Here is a 16,196-nt window from a genome sequence, read left to right as displayed (position 1 = left end):
ACTAGACATTGTAAGAGTCTAAGCCTAAGTGCTAGACAGAACCAAGGTCTTGCATGGTCCTCGGACTCAAGCCTATGGGGAAACTAGACACTGTAAGAGCCTAAGCCTAAGTGCTAGACAAAACCAAGATCTTGCATGGTCCTCTAACTCAAGTCTATGGGGAAACTAGAAACTGTAAGAACCTAAGTGCTAGATAGAACCAAAGTCTTGCATGGTCCTCGGACTCAAGCCTATGGGAAAACTAGACACTCTGAGAGCCTAAGCCTAAGTGCTAGACAGAACCAAGATCTTGCATGGTCTTCGGACTCAAGCCTATAGGGAAACTAGACACTGTAAGAGCCTAAGTGCTAGATAGAACCAAGGTCTTCCATGGTCCTCGGACTCAAGCCTATAGGGAAACTAAACACTCTAAGAGCCTAAGTGCTAGACAGAACCAAGGTCTTGCATGGTCCTCGGACTCAAGCCTATGGGAAAACTAGACACTGTAAGAGCCTAAGCCTAAGTGTTAGACAGAACCAAGGTCTTACATGGTCCTCGAACTCAAACTTATGGGGAAACTAGACACTCTAAGAGCCTAAGTGCTAGACAGAACCAAGGTCTTTCATGGTCCTCAGACTCAAGCCTATGGGGAAACTAGACACTGTAAGAGCATAAGTGCTAGACAAAACCAAGATCTTGCATGGTCCTCGGACTCAAGCCTATGGGGAAACTAAACACTGTAAGATCCTAAGCCTAAGTGCTAGACAGAACCAAGGTCTTGCATGGTCCTTGGACTCAAGCCTATGGGGAAACTAGACACTGTAAGAGCCTAAACCTAAATGTTAGATAAAACCAAGGTCTTGCATGGTCCTCGGACTCAAACCTATGGGGAAACTAGACACTCTAAGAGCCTAAGTGCTAGATAGAACCAAGTGCTAGACAGAACCAAGGTCTTGCATGGTCCTCGGACTCAAGCCCATAGTGAAACTAAACACTAAAAGCCCAAGTGCTGGACAGAACCAAAGTATTGCATGGTCCTCGGACTTAAACTTATGGGAAACTAGCAACTTCAAGAAGGTCCTAAGTCTTAGGCAGAATGGAGGTATTGCATGGTCCTCGGACCTCCGGCCTTATGGAAACTAACACACAATGGTGTCTTTCTGTGTTTAGACCAGGTACAGTCATGCCTCGGTCCTCGGTCCATACATCTAAAACAAGTTAAAGTTACGAATATCATCAGAAATGCGGAAAAGAACCCTAATACCCAGCGACCCCCTCGGATGGTTTATTTCGAATTACACATCCTTGGGCGGTCACCCCATTCGCAATACAAAAGGTGTGGTTGTTATCCTGGTTAGTCTTTTATAATTAACTTGTTTAAAGTCGACACTGTTGTGCTCGTCGATTTTGATAAGTTCAAAGTAATAACTCTACCGACGAAGACATCGGTTCTAAGTATGGTTCGAAAGAAAAGACACCAGCACATTCATTCACAAGATAATTATTGCAGAAGAGAAAGGATACATAAAATGCAATAAAATCATCTTTTATTGGATAAAGAGATAGTACAATATACATAAAAGGGCTTAGACAAGCCTGTAATCATAAGCTAACCAAAAAAAAAAGAAGGAATACACGGGGACGATAGATCCTTCAATTTTGTTCTAACAACGACTAGGCAAGTCTGGATAGCACCAGTGATGCAAGAAAAGAAGAAGCAGAGGCACCTGGGTGGTACCAGTAATGGAAGAGAAGAAGAAGCGGAGGCACCTGTGTGGCACCAGTGATGGAAAAGAGGAAGAAGCGAGAATGCCCAACCCCTATACCTGCTCTAGCAGCAATCGAGCAAGTATCGTTCTAGCAGCAATCGAGCAAGCACGGATGGTACCGGTGATGGGAAATCTCGGCCCTCACGTGCATGACATACGGCACCGGATGGATGTCCCAATGCTGTCGCACCAAAAATCTGATGCGACCTCCACCCGTTTCGGATTTTGGCTGAAGGAAGAAAAGGCTCCTTTCTTGCCTTGTCGAGATGAAAAAAGGTCATGAGCCTTTGTCTCCCTTGTCCTGACCGGGCCATTCTGAATCTCGGAGACACCCAAGGCTTCTGAAGAGGGTTTGATTCCTTCACCCTCACCCTAACCATGACCATTTCACTCCCTAAATCTCAGTCACTCTCATAGTAGGGACTTTAGGAACACTTGGGGAGTTAGAAACCTGAAAAATTCAAGGGTCTGCAAGTAAAGGGGGACTATCTCCCACTGCGCGTCTTATATAAGGGACGAATCTGGAGGCAATCAATTCGCCCCAAAACCCCAAGAAGGAATTACAAATGAGATCATTCTCGCTCGAGCTCCAAAGTAGTCTTCAACCGTTGGATTTATGTCACCTCGTGATAGGGCCCTAATTAAAGCATGCCTCGTGTACCGAAACGACAGGGACGTGGCTTGAATAGATTAGAAGAATGTCTCACAGCCAGAAACATGCCTCGAGTAAATGAAGAGACGCTAGCATTAATGGAGGGCAAGATTTGGCAAACTATAACAAAGGCCCGATGTCACCAAAACCCTCCTCTCCGTCCGAGGAGCTGGACAGCAGGATTTTGAGGGGCTATTGTGGGGGGGGGGTAAAAAACTAATAGGCCCATGTAGATGTCTACATTGGGCCAGGGGCTCAACCCAAGGAAAACCCCTCCTCAGCCATGGGAGAATCCTCATCAGCTAAGGTATAACCTAGGGTAAAAGAGGCAACAGACCACCAGGAGCGAGACCCCATATTATTTCACAAGGCAGGAAAAGTACTAAAGCAGAAAAAGACAACAGAGAAAACAAAAACGTCTAAAGGAAAGGCTACAACTATTGCATTCAGTGCCTTGTGCCTGACAGAGCCATACTTCTCTATCCTTACAACCACTCCCAACAACTGAAGGGAAAGGCTGATGGGACAAGTACCTACCCTAGGGACCCTATTCAAGAAAAAGGAAACGACTATAAAAAAGGGAAAAAGAGAAACATAAGGGGGATTCTTCCCCACCCCCCCCCCCCAACAAATGAGGGATGCCAGCAAAAACTCCTCGAATCATACTGAGGACCAATTTTCTTTGGTAAACTCGGTCCATTGGGAATGTCGTAATGGTCGTTGTCCATACACTAAAGCCTAGCTCTTCGGCTCACTCTCTATCAATTCATTATATCGGGCTTACTGGTCTAAGGTCCCATGCATCTTGGGCTTGGCCTGAAAAACGTGACCCTACAATATTCATTTACCTCTCGAGGTTTGAGTCCCCCAATGCAATCTTTAAACCCTCCTTTATCAGTATTAAAACATTTTGGTATTTTATTAAACAATCTCAATTTGAAATATACTAAAAAAAATGATAAATATATCTCGCTCAAGTGAATCCCTTTCAAGCTCAAAAAAAAAAAGTGAATCCCTTTCCATTTGCTATGCCACCCATTTTTCATCCAATAATTAGCAGCAGGGACCCTTTGACACAAAATTAAATGTATAAGTATTAAACTAAAATATTTAAAAGGTTATAAACCATTTTGAAACATAAAGAAATGCTTGAGGACCAAAATTATTACTAACCTATAATATAAGTTTTTTTGTTTGTGGCTCTATATAAGTTTTATAATTTTATGTTTTAGCTATTTACTTACTATGTATCATTAACGTGGAACCTTAGTGTAATCTAGTTGGCAACATCACCATAATAAAGTGGTAACTCAACCATTCGTAACTCAATAAGTAAGCTCAGCCATTTTGAGCTACTTTGACACACACACACCAAAAAAAAAAAAAAAAAAAGGAGAAAAACAACAACAACAACAAACCCCCCACGAGTTTTAAGTAGGGAAAGTTAGAGGCTGTTTGGATGACCTGTTTCTGTAACTCAATTCTCAGTTTCTATAACTCATAACTCAAAAATGATGGGACTCATAGCTCAATATCCGTTTGGCACACAATAACTCTATTTCCATAACTCTGTTTCCATCACTCAATTCTCTGATTTTTTATTTATGAGTTATGGAAACTGAAAACACATTTTAGCTGTTTTCAGTTTCCATAACTCATAACTCAATGGCATTTCCGTAAATAACACTACATGGAGGAACCCACTGTCAATCACAGTCGCAAATTTTAACCATCTCTTTTCTTCTTCTTTTTTTTTTTTTTTTTTTTTACTTTCACACTAGTGGCTTCTTCATGTTCTTCACTGGGTTCAGTTCTTCCTCTTTTTTCTTTTTTCTTTTTTCTTTTTTATTTTTTGGTCTTTCACTGGGTTCTTTTTTTGGCTGGGTTTTTCTGGATTCAGTTCTTTCTTTCTTTTTCTTTTTTCTTTTTTTCTTTTTTTGTTCTTTCACTAGATTCTTTTTTTGGCTGGGTTTTTCTGGGTTCAATTTTTTTTTTCTTTTTTTACTGGGTTCGGTGAGTTTGGGTACTAAAAAAAAAAAAAAAAAAAAAAACCTGCATCGAGTGACAGGTATGGGACCCACAAATAGTGTGAAAAATATTGAGTGATGGAAAGTGAGTGATAGTGCCAAACGGGTATGAAAAATTAAGTGATGAGTTATGAGTGATGAGTGATGAAAATTAAGTGATGGAAATTGAGTGATGAAATTTTTGCATCCAAACAGCCTCTTAGATATCACACTCAAATCCAAATTTCAAGATTTGAGCTAGAATCATAGAGGAAGTTTCTCTCACAGTGAGGATAAATGGAAGACAATTGACGAGGGAAAGCTAGGAAAAGAAACACTCATGGCTCATCCCAAAAACTAGTAAAATAGGCATGTTTTTAATAAGAATTTTGTGAGAGGCCTATCTGAATTAAGCAAAGAAGAGTCCCCCAACAGCTCACCCAGTGTTTTTCATTCTCTAGCAAGTATTTGTGGATCAAGATCAACCTTGTAATCAACTCCATCATCAAGTGTGATAGGGGTATTTTTGTCCATAATGATTGTTAGCACATTTTGACCCGTCAGGGTCACTCCTAATGGGATGACAACCAAGGCCCCATTGGGATAAAATATTCGAATGCCTCATCATCCCGACGAGTAAGTCACCCCCTCGAAGGACCGTCAGGTAGCTTGTGTATATACCTGACGGGTGGCCTACACTTTATCCTTTTCTTGGATACCAAAAGATGGTTCATCATCCCGACAAACGGATGGGCACACCAACAATTGAACCTAATGGGTCCCACAAGCATTTACGTATTCCCCACTTATGTGTCCCTACATGGAAAAAACTTACACACCACGTCCAAAAACCCCACTACACGTTCATGTCTTCCCCATATAGGAAGAGAAACCCTAAGATCTCGAAACCTTAACTCCAAATCTTCTTCACAAGGAATTCTCCTACATTCAAGGGAACTCAGTCAAGCTCTACACCACTATATAAGTATCAAACCTTTTCTTCCTTAAGGTACGGAAAATAATCCTTAACTCTCACACTACTAAGTTCTTAGAGATTCTTCTATCATTGACTTAACCTTCGAAGGGTTTTTAGTCGGCATCCCACCGGTGCTCTTAGTAAGTTCTTTGTTTTTTGTTCTTCAAGTACTTCAATTAGTGCGTGTGTGGATAATTAATTCACTGAAGATATCAAAGTGTAACAATTTGGAACTTGAAAAACATTTTCCTCATGTATTCATAATTAAATACTTCTTTTTTTTTCTTTTTTTTATTTATATAAAACGTAATTTAATACATGGTTGCTAACTTATGAACTTTTGGATAGTTTTCGTTTTGTTTTGTTTTTTTTTTTTTTTTTTTTTTTTTTTTTTTTTTTTTTTTTTTTTTTTTTAAACAAAAAGCACAATACAAAACAAAACATATCTCTTTAGTTTATAGGGATGTAGCCATAAATGGTATAAAAATTACACTACAATGAAATTTAACATTTTTTTAACAAATAATTCTAATGATTATATAAATTTAACACTTTTTATTTTTAAATAAAAGTAGTATCTTATAGTTCTCAACACGATTCTAAGATCAGATTCGTTAAGCACCTTCACCAACCTACATAGAATCCCAATTTTAACAATCCTATTTGATGCTAAAGATGAAGCATTCAACTTGTTTCCTCTTGTGGTCACAGCGTTACTATAAACTTGTAGCAAAGACAACATCAGATATTGCTTGGAGCACAAGCAAGACGGAGTTGGAAAATCGTAAAGGGATCACTCTACTCATGCCTTGAGTTGAGTGTTCGTAATCATCACAGAGATTGTGCCCCTTGATTCGTGTGAAGAAACTTTACCAGAAAAATGTCCACCCAAGAAAAGGGGAAGGCAGAGCCAGCCCACCAGGATATTGGTTGGCCAACCCAACATCATTCAACACCTTCCCTGCTATTGAAACAATAGTCGGGATTTTTAAAATAATAATCTAAAAAAAGAATTTAGGTGACAAAATGTTGTTTAAAATTATGTAAAGTTTAACTTGATCCTAATGTAGAAGAGACTCAACTAAGACAGTTTGTTTTGGGTGTAAATAAAATTCGGAAAATATTTTACACCCAGCAACGTGTTTGGTTGCATATCACTAAGATCGCGCCACTACTGCCCTCTAGATCGAACTCTCGTCATCTCAATCTCGACACTGCCTGAATCCTACCACAACTTAACCGGTCTCGTCGCCCATGACCCACCCATAACTGATCTCTCTCTTTCTCAATTTACCTCTCCCTTTCCCTCAATTTACAATCACTCTCTCTTCCTCCCCCTCTCAATTTGACCGAATTTTTGAGTTTAACGAATGGTTTTGTTTTGATTTTTGTTTCTTTAAGTTTATTTATTGAAATTTTCTATTACAAAGTTTGTTTGGAAGTTAAGAAAATGTGAGAAATTAGTAGGAAAATAGCATTTTCAGAATGCAACCAAACACCCGAAAACATTTTCTGAAACAATTTTCATAATGCAGCTAAACACTTGAAAATATTTTCCTTTCCCAAAAATATTTTCACTTGAAAATATTTTACACTCGGAAAATATTTTACATGTTGCCTAACACAGCCTAGCCTAACACAGCCTAATGAACAAAGAAAAAAAGAATTGGTATGATAACATTAAATGGTACAGTTCCCATTCTCATGGCGCAGCAGAACAATCAATTCAACGATAGAAAAGAGGTAAAATAAATCTAAAGATAACTAGGAACAAATACAGAAACCATCAGTTGGACCATACATGAACTAGACCATGCCTATTGCCAGTATATATTTCATTCCGCTCTTCATCATAAAAGAGAGCAGTAATATCTTCCAAGGCTTCTGCAACCGTGCTCCTAATTCTGGAGGCAGGACTCTGCTTCTTTAAAGCGCAACTGCTACCACAACAATTGCCACTGCAACTGCATTCATTTTCCATGGGGAAGCTGTTGCTTGCTCTAATCTTAGCAAGGCATTTCCCAGTCAAAATATTGCTGATATTGATGGATCCTGCTGCATTAGTGATACAAAGACTATTAATATTGCTGATAGTCATGCGTTTTCAAAAAAGAGATGCTTCAACTTCTTGTACAATTGAAGAGAATAACAAAATATAGACTATTTTTTGTATAAATAAGAAAATAATTTATAGCAAACAGCCACATACAAACTCACCCCCACCCCCCCTTCTCTCTCCCCAAAACTGAAATGCAAAACAAAACACCCACAAACATTGTAAAAGCAAACCACACCATTCAATATCCACATTCTTCTCTCATTCTGTTATCTCTGTTCACATATTTAATCACCACCCTAATTTATGAAGTTTTAAAATACTGCCCCTATGAAAACACCACAAGTAGGGTAATACTAGAGATGCTACAAATTTTACTAGATAACTTTTACAAAATGATGTGTAAACCAATCAGGAAAAAGTATATCATAGATTCATTTATTATATTTTTAAATCCAAAAATCATATTCATCGCCACGTCTGTTTGTAACAGTTTAAAATTTGTAGTCACTGTAGAACTTTCCCCACAAGTAAATACCACAAAGTTGAATCTTTGTAATACAATAATAGTGGAAATCACAAACATAACTACTATTGAATTTTTTTTCTTTAAAAAAAATACCATTTCCTTCAGACAGTGGATCATCAGAATCAGCCTTGCAGTAAGAGATAATAAGATCCTGATCACTTGTGATGTATATGTTATTCGTGTTGCAGTCGGGATGCCACAAAAGGTGATCCTCAAATGAAGTTACAAGCTCCCCACGGAAGTTCCAAACAGCCACTGTTCGGTCCCTAAATGTCAGGAATAACTGATTCTCATACAGAAATATAAATGCTGATGGTGTCATGAATTCAGTTCTGCTAACTTCTGTCAGCTCAAAATTGCGGACCTATGTATAATAGCAGTCAGATGTCTAAATCAAAATGAACAAATACCATTAAAAGATATCAATAGAGACCCTTACATCAAGAATCTGTAGATTCTCATTTTCTTGCTTTACTAGTAGCTTTTCATTAAACTGTTCAATGAAATCCACCTTCTTATTCCGGTGAAGAAGATGGTTGAAAGACTTGAGAACAGTTCCATCTTCTATTGAAAGAATCTTAAGGGGAACATGGCTAATTGCTTTGGTAAAAATCAACAACATGATCCCTGGACTGTTCAGGAAAAACCATCAAGGACAAGAAACATAAGTGAATATGAAAGTGGGAAAAAGGAACCAATTGCAAATACCAATTTAGCAGTATTAAAGAGAACAGCAGATGCAACATGTTCATTCCAAAAAGAATGTGCAACATGAACAACCACTATCATGCAAATGTATAAGCACATACAGATTCATTACCTGATCTTAATCTCTTGAACATGTTTATCCGATATGGAGTACAGCATTGTATAGTTTTTCAGGTCAAATACTTTGTAAATGCTAGCACAAGAGTGAAAAGGAAAATCATATCAAAATCAATACGCGAATTGTGTAATAGATAATCATATCTTAGCAGAAAAGAATATTCATATAATGATGTATTACCTATCCTGTGCAGAATAAGTGAGTACCTTCCCATTGACATCATCAAACTCTACGAAACCAGGCCATTTCAGTGACTCAGATTCAAAAAGGGCAAAGCCAGCATCTGGTTTACCCCTCCTTATATATCTAAAACATATGAACAGACAACAATTTCAACATGAAGTAGAAGCAGACAAAAGGAAATTGGGACAGGTAGTCATATAGTTTGAGATTCTTTCAATCTTTTTGGAGTTGAGGTCTTTTTTTTTTTTTTTTTTTTGGAGAGGGGGGGCTGTGGAGTTAAAAGATGAACATACTCAATTCTTGTGCTTCTGCATTTCAAAGAACTGAAATTGTCTGAAGCATATACAGAAACTGTGATGAGTGAGTCATTGTTTTTATTATAAAACAGGCTTCGTATAACTTCATCAGGACTGACATTCAGGAAGCATATCCTCTGATTAGTCTCTGCATCCAACAAGGGAAACCGATATAATAATCCCCTCATAGTGATTCTACTATCAGATGCAAACAGAATATGAAAAAAGAAAGAATAATGCAGCTATAAACCTCGGCTAAATGCTGCACAAACACCAGAATGAGCAAGAGCAAACACAATGTCACGTGCTGCTACAATCTCAATTATCTTTGACCTCTTTCTTAGAAAAGGCAGTCCCATGGAACAATGACCTTTTGGATCATGGGTATCATATTCCTCCTACACATGAATAAATCAAATGAGAAATAAATATAAATTATGAAGAGCAGACCTATGGATAAATGAAAAATGAAGTGGGTTTGAAGTTTGAAGAAGAATTGGTTGATATAAAATTGAACATAAAAATAAATAAATAAATAAAAAGAAGAGATGAGGTACCTACCTGCAAACGGATGTTACGGAAGCGTTCCTGGGCGTCGCTCATACTGAAAGCACGGTCACGCTTGGAACTGATTTCCCGTCTCTGAAGCTTCTTAACGCTGTTGACGAAACCATCCACACCGCTTCCGCGTGCTCGCTTCTTTGCCACTACCCGCCTTCCACTGCAAGGCCGAGGACTCACCGATATCCTCCTACCGCCTTCCATCTCTCTTAACTCCAAAAATAAATTTAAAAAAAATATATATATATTTTGATAACCTAATCAACCACCCACGATAACAACATTTACTATCAATCTGTTTCCTTTCCGCAATTACTAATTTTAAAATATTAAAATAAAATAAAATAAAATCTTTTATCTTTCAGCTTCCCAGATCATTAAACCCTAACTTCAACTTCTCCCTCCCCTCCCCTCCCTATCATCCAAAACCCCTAAAATATTATTGTATATTTTTAAAATAGAACAACAAAATTCTAAACCTGGCCGTTCCCCAGAAGAAAATACCCAAACCACTGCAATCTGGAGCTGTATCTCTCAATCTCTGAAAAGGTAAGGATAAAAAAAATATTTAAAAAAAAAAGAAAAAAAAAAGAGAGAGAGAGAGATTAGAATGATCAATTATTTACGTGTCTATGTCTGATTTCAATTCAATTTGTGTGCGTGTCCGTTTTCTTTTCAAATTCCGGATTTGGATCTTCACGACAAATAGCTTTCCAATGGGCTTTCACATTTTGTTCCATTACTTTATGGAATATGGACCGTAGAGAAACCGGACTCTACTTTTGGGCCTGCTCTTACTTCAGCTGCTGTCTTTCTAATCCACACGCGAATTAGTAAATTGCTAACAATTTCGATACACAAGAATAGCTCCTGGATGAGTTTCAAGGGAAAAAAAAAAAAAAAAAAAAGAGTAATGTTGTTTTATTTATTTGGTAACTTCTTTTTAACTTACTCTCTTTCATATCTCTTATAAACATAAGAAACATGTGGATCTTCTCCAAAATTATTTTTTTTTAAGTCGTTTTTTTATTATTAAATAGTGAAAAGATCCAAGAATCAAGCCACATCAACAGTATTAACAATAATATTGAACGATTTTTCATTTAGTAACTTCTTCTCTTTCATCTTTCTTAGAAACACAAGAATTCTATGGGTTTTCTCCAAAATTACTATTTGTAAGTCGGTTTTTTTTTTGGTTAAATAGTGAAAATGTCCAAGAATCAAGTCATACCAATGGTAGCAACAATAATATTATACGATTTCTTTACACGCCTTACGAATGCTATTCTTCTTAGATTTCTCATTCTCTTCGCTACGCCTTACCGATGATTTTCTTCTCAATAGTAGTTTTTTGTTTTAATACATACATCTTATGTGAAGTAGATACTGAAAGTTAATGGGCAAAATGAAAAGGCACAATTGTTTGGTATTTTTAAATGTATATGTGGCATAAATTTATATACCCATGTAGTCAACAAAAAGTCAAACATTTCCCTTCAATATTTTATATATATATATATATATATAATATTATAGATATATTTTGTATATAAAATGTATATATTTATCATAAACTTGGGATGTATTTATGCATATAATAAACTAGCTCTAAATATATATAATAATATAATATTTATTCACACTAATATATATATATATATATATAACATTTTTATTTGAAAACTATATATAACACTTATATATTAGGATAAATTTATAATATCTTCATTACATACGCTTATATCAAACTAATTTTTTATAAGTCATATAGTTATATTAAACTAATCACTAATCCGTGCTATTCATGGGAACCTATCTATTTGTGAGGTAGATAAAAATAATTATATAAAATTTTAAATTGATTAAGAAACTATTGGATGAGTTTCAAGAAAAAAAAAAAAAAAAGGTAATGTTGTTTTATTTATTTGGCAACTTCTTTTTAACTTACTCTCTTTCATATTTTAAAAAAAAACTTAGCTCTCTTTCATCTCTTATAAACATAAAAAAACATGTGGATCTTCTCCAAAATTATTTTTTTTAAGTCATTTTTTTATTATTAAATAGTGAAAAGATCCAAGAATCAAGCCACACCAACATTATTAACAATAATATTGAACGATTTTTCATTTGGTAACTTCTTCTCTTTCATCTTTCTTAAAAACACAAGAATTCTATGGGTTTTCTCCAAAATTACTATTTGTAAGTCGGTTTTTTTTTTTTTTTGGTTAAATAGTGAAAATGTCCAAGAATCAAGTCATACCAATGGTAGCAACAATAATATTATATGATTTCTTTACACGCCTTACGAATGCTATTCTTCTTAGATTTCCCATTCTCTTCGCTACGCCTTACCGATGATTTTCTTCTCAATAGTAGTTTTTTTGTGTTAATACATACATCTTATGTGAAGTAGATACTGAAAGTTAACGGGCAAAATGAAAAAAGCACAATTGTTTGGTATTTTTAAATGTATATGTGGCATAAATTTATATACCCATGTTGTCAACAAAAAGTCAAATGTTTCCCTTCAATATTTTATATATATAATATTATAGATATATTTTGTATATAAAATGTATATATTTATCATAAACTTGGGATGTATTTATGCATATAATAAACTAGCTCTAAATATATATAATAATATAATATTTATTCACATTAATATATATATATATATATATAACATTTTTATTTGAAAACTATATATAACACTTATATATTAGGATAAATTTATAATATCTTCATTACATACGCTTATATCAAACTAATTTTTTATAAGTCATATATTTATATTAAACTAATCACTAATCCGTGCTATTCATGGGAATCTACCTATTTGTGAGATAGATAAAAATAATTTTATAAAATCTTAAATTGATTAAGAAACTACATCATTGCATGATACTCTTGTATGACTTCAATTTGTGTTACAATTTGATGAAAAAGTCATTGCTTGAATGTGCAATGGCTTTCGAAAAATTTGTCAGACAGTTTTAGATACTGCAAAAAAATAACTCAAAAATTCAGATATTAAAACTTTTGAAAGACCAAAAAATATTAAAGAATCAGATGATTCACTACTTAGAAATTATTGAAACAAAACAAAATATATATGACTAAATAATAGAGAAATATAAGAGATAGATGGGTGTTGATGCCCATTTTTGACAAAGGACCCAACAATAGAAGAAGCCCAACAATAGAGAATGTGAGAAGGAAAAAACGGTAAAGAAATAAGAAAACAAGCTCGGTGGGCTGCAACGGCAGGATTGATGGCCAACAGGTCCACAAGAATAAAAAGAGGTAAAGAAGAAGTAAATGAGTCAAGGAAGCTCAAGAAATGAAGTAGTAAGTCCATGAGAATAATAAGAGGTAAAGAGGAAGTAAATGAGTCTGGGAAGCCCGGGAAATGAATTAGTAAATTCAATAGGTTGGCTTGAAGGCCAATAAGCTTGAAAAGTGATAAGAGGTAAAGATGTAGAAATTGGGCTGAAGAAGCCCAAAGAATTTAGCAAAAAAACCCATGGGAGTAAAAAAGGTAAATGGGCCAAAGAAGCCCAAGGAATAAGGTAGTGAAATGGGTTGGCACAACAGGAATGTTGGCCAACAAAGCCCAAAAGAGGCAAAGATGTGGAAAGTGAGCCAAGGAAGCCTTGAGCAAAAGATTGATGAAGAAGTGGATTGACACGACGAAGCATCAGTCCACAAGCCCATGGGGTAACAAGAAATAAAAAGAGATGTAAAACTATAGCAGGCACGATGAAGTGACATGGCAGGATCAATGGCCAAAAGACTCATGGTCATAGAGAAGGAAAAGCACAGGCTTAAAAGGGAGATGAAGGCTTTTTCCCAAGCAATACCCAGTCCAAAAAGGGGTAAAAGGCAGAAAATATGAGTCCAAAATTCCACACATCCTTCATGCCACAAAAGATAAACATCAACTAGCATGTACAGTAGAATCAAACAAACGCTGAAGCAGCAGAAATGGTGTGAAGGCCAGAAAGAAACAAATTCAAATGGAGTAAAGCTTGCACAAAGGACCATGGCACCACCTACTTGTACCCAGCCAATACATGGGAGGTGGGCATGGGTCAAGGCTTTCAAAGGGTATGATTTGGCGGTAGGGAGAAAAAATGGTCTATTCTGGGGTTCCCGCTTCAGCTTCTTTGGGAAAAATGTCCTGTTGGGATGGCATCTCACCCAAAAGAAGTAAGTATGGATTGGGACCACTTGATGCATGCCATAAAGGTAGGTGATGAGGGAGCTTAATCCTTATCCGAATGAGTGAAGTGAAAACGGAGAGAGGTAAGAAACAAGACAAGCAATTTGTCTGGGAATGGAGAATGGTGCAACCAACACACTCTGAGTAGAGGTAATGGTTGGGCAACCGATAGGCTAGTGGGCAGTCCTAGAAGGACACCCATAAGGAGTCAAAAGCAGTTGAGGGGTAAAAATGGTTAATCCCACTATAATAGATGGTATAAAAGGGGTAACTGTGAACAGTGAATAAAGGGGGAAGGGAGACTAATAGAACAAAAGGAAGGAGAGGTAGAAAGAAAGAACACACAGAAAAACCAGAGAGATATAAGAGGTAGGAATAGAGGCATGCATCAATAGACCACTTTTTTTCTCCCTCTTGACAGACCCACTCTCTGAGGAATTGAGAATCGAAACTTTAACCATTTAGGTCCTTTTTCCAAAGTGTGTAACTTCTACGGCAGAAGCCTTCCTTGATGTTACTTACGTTGGAGATTGGCTCCCTTCTTGGGTCCGCTTCTTTTACTATTCATGCTTATTGGGTGATTCGTCTACTATTCAATTATTAAGTTGTTTGTTGTAGCGTTATTTCTATTTATTGTATTATTCTACCGTAACTTTATTAATTGTTTTCCTTCTTGGTGTTATTCTTATTCATTTCATTAGTATTGCAGTTATCCTATTGTATTGTATTTCTGTTATAACATCTGTAACAGTTATTCTTACCATGGCCATGCCATATGCCTAGCCCATAATGCTCCTGCCAGAACGCATCTATATTGGGATGGCTCAACTTGCGCACAAGTTGACCTAAAGTATAGCCTCATTTAGGCCAGTCCCAACTCTTTTACCTCAAACCTACGGGCCGTAGTGCAGCAAGAGGGATGGAGGCCCAACAACGCAAAAAGGCCCACCACAATAGTTACATTCAAAAAAATAATTCATGGCTATAACTATTGAAAGGAATCAAAAGATTCAAAGCCTACAAATTATAGATAATATATATGTGTATGTGTGTGTGTGTGTGTGTGTGTGTGTGTGTGACTACACAAATTCAGATGTTAAAACTTCTAAAATGCCAAAAAAGATATATAATTAAAGAATAAGTTATTGAAACAATTCAAAAAATATATGACTATTCAAAAGAAAAATATAAGAAAAAGAAAAAAGTACACGAACCCATAAAGTAATAAATTTTAACGGGTCTAAACTTTAAATGAACCTTATCAGCATGTGGCCTACACTAAAAAATGTTGAGCAAGAGCCCATGTTGAAATAATAAAAATCATAACTCCTCTTAATATATCGTATGTAAGCTTTTTGCCTAAGAAATTAACATACTTTCATATCGTTAGGTGAAGCAAAGATATATGCAATAGCAGTAACCTTAAATTTCAATTATTGCAAGTTTTTTTATCTGGTAAAAAAGGCTAAAGAGAGTTTGGTGGTTCATGTACGAAAATTACTTTTAAAAAAATACATGAAAAATCATAAAATATATATATATATATATATTTATATATATATATATATATATATATTAACAAAGTAGAGGAGAATAAAATAACAGAAGAAGAGTTTATACCTCTACTCGGCTTAAATATATATATATATATATATATATTGGAGTTTGCACTGCTTTTATAGTGTTCATGATTAACCTCACAAATTTAGAGATAAATTATCAACGTTTGAATTTGAGTTTAAGTTAGACTTGTTAAAGGGATAGAGTTTCACTCCTTGTTAAGTTTGGACTAAACAAAAATAATTTTGTTTTAAAAAAATGATAATGATGAGTTTGAGTTTAAGTTGGACTTGTTAGAGAGATAGAGTTTCATTCATTGTTAAGTTTGGACTAAACAAAAATAATTTTATGTAAAAAAAAAAGAATGATAATGATGTGACATGTTCTGGAGAGGTCAATAAAAAGTTAAAAGTTTCGGTTTTATATATATATATATAGACTAGTATGGTGATCCTTAAAAAAATAGTACGATAAAAATAAAATACTAGATTAATTTGTTAGAACATTCATATTGCCATAAAATATTTCCCTATAATAGATAATGCACATACATTATCACAAAGTAATTTGATACATAT

General features: G+C 35.6%; 1 protein-coding gene across 2 annotated transcripts; it reads right to left on the bottom strand.

Annotated features, from left to right (window-relative positions):
- Positions 1-7,029: 7,029 nt before the first annotated feature.
- LOC126697917 (uncharacterized) lies at positions 7,030-10,453 on the bottom strand. Of its 2 annotated transcripts, none has more exons than XM_050395044.1 (8): positions 9,834-10,453; positions 9,523-9,670; positions 9,270-9,420; positions 8,974-9,099; positions 8,788-8,868; positions 8,407-8,599; positions 8,061-8,331; positions 7,030-7,437 (listed from the first exon to the last, which is right to left on the bottom strand). In XM_050395044.1, the coding sequence occupies exons 1-8, from the start codon at positions 10,035-10,037 to the stop codon at positions 7,169-7,171; spliced, it is 1,443 nt and encodes a 480-aa protein (XP_050251001.1). In that variant the 5' UTR covers positions 10,038-10,453; the 3' UTR covers positions 7,030-7,168. The 2 variants fall into 2 exon arrangements, with proteins under 2 accessions (XP_050251001.1, XP_050251002.1); XM_050395045.1 differs by having other exon boundaries at positions 7,030-7,434.
- Between the last annotated feature and the right edge of the window lie 5,743 nt (positions 10,454-16,196).

Source organism: Quercus robur, chromosome 8 (genome assembly GCF_932294415.1).
Source record: "Quercus robur chromosome 8, dhQueRobu3.1, whole genome shotgun sequence".
In the NCBI taxonomy this organism is placed as follows: domain Eukaryota; kingdom Viridiplantae; phylum Streptophyta; class Magnoliopsida; order Fagales; family Fagaceae; genus Quercus; species Quercus robur.
This window is presented reverse-complemented; position numbering and strand designations above follow the sequence as displayed.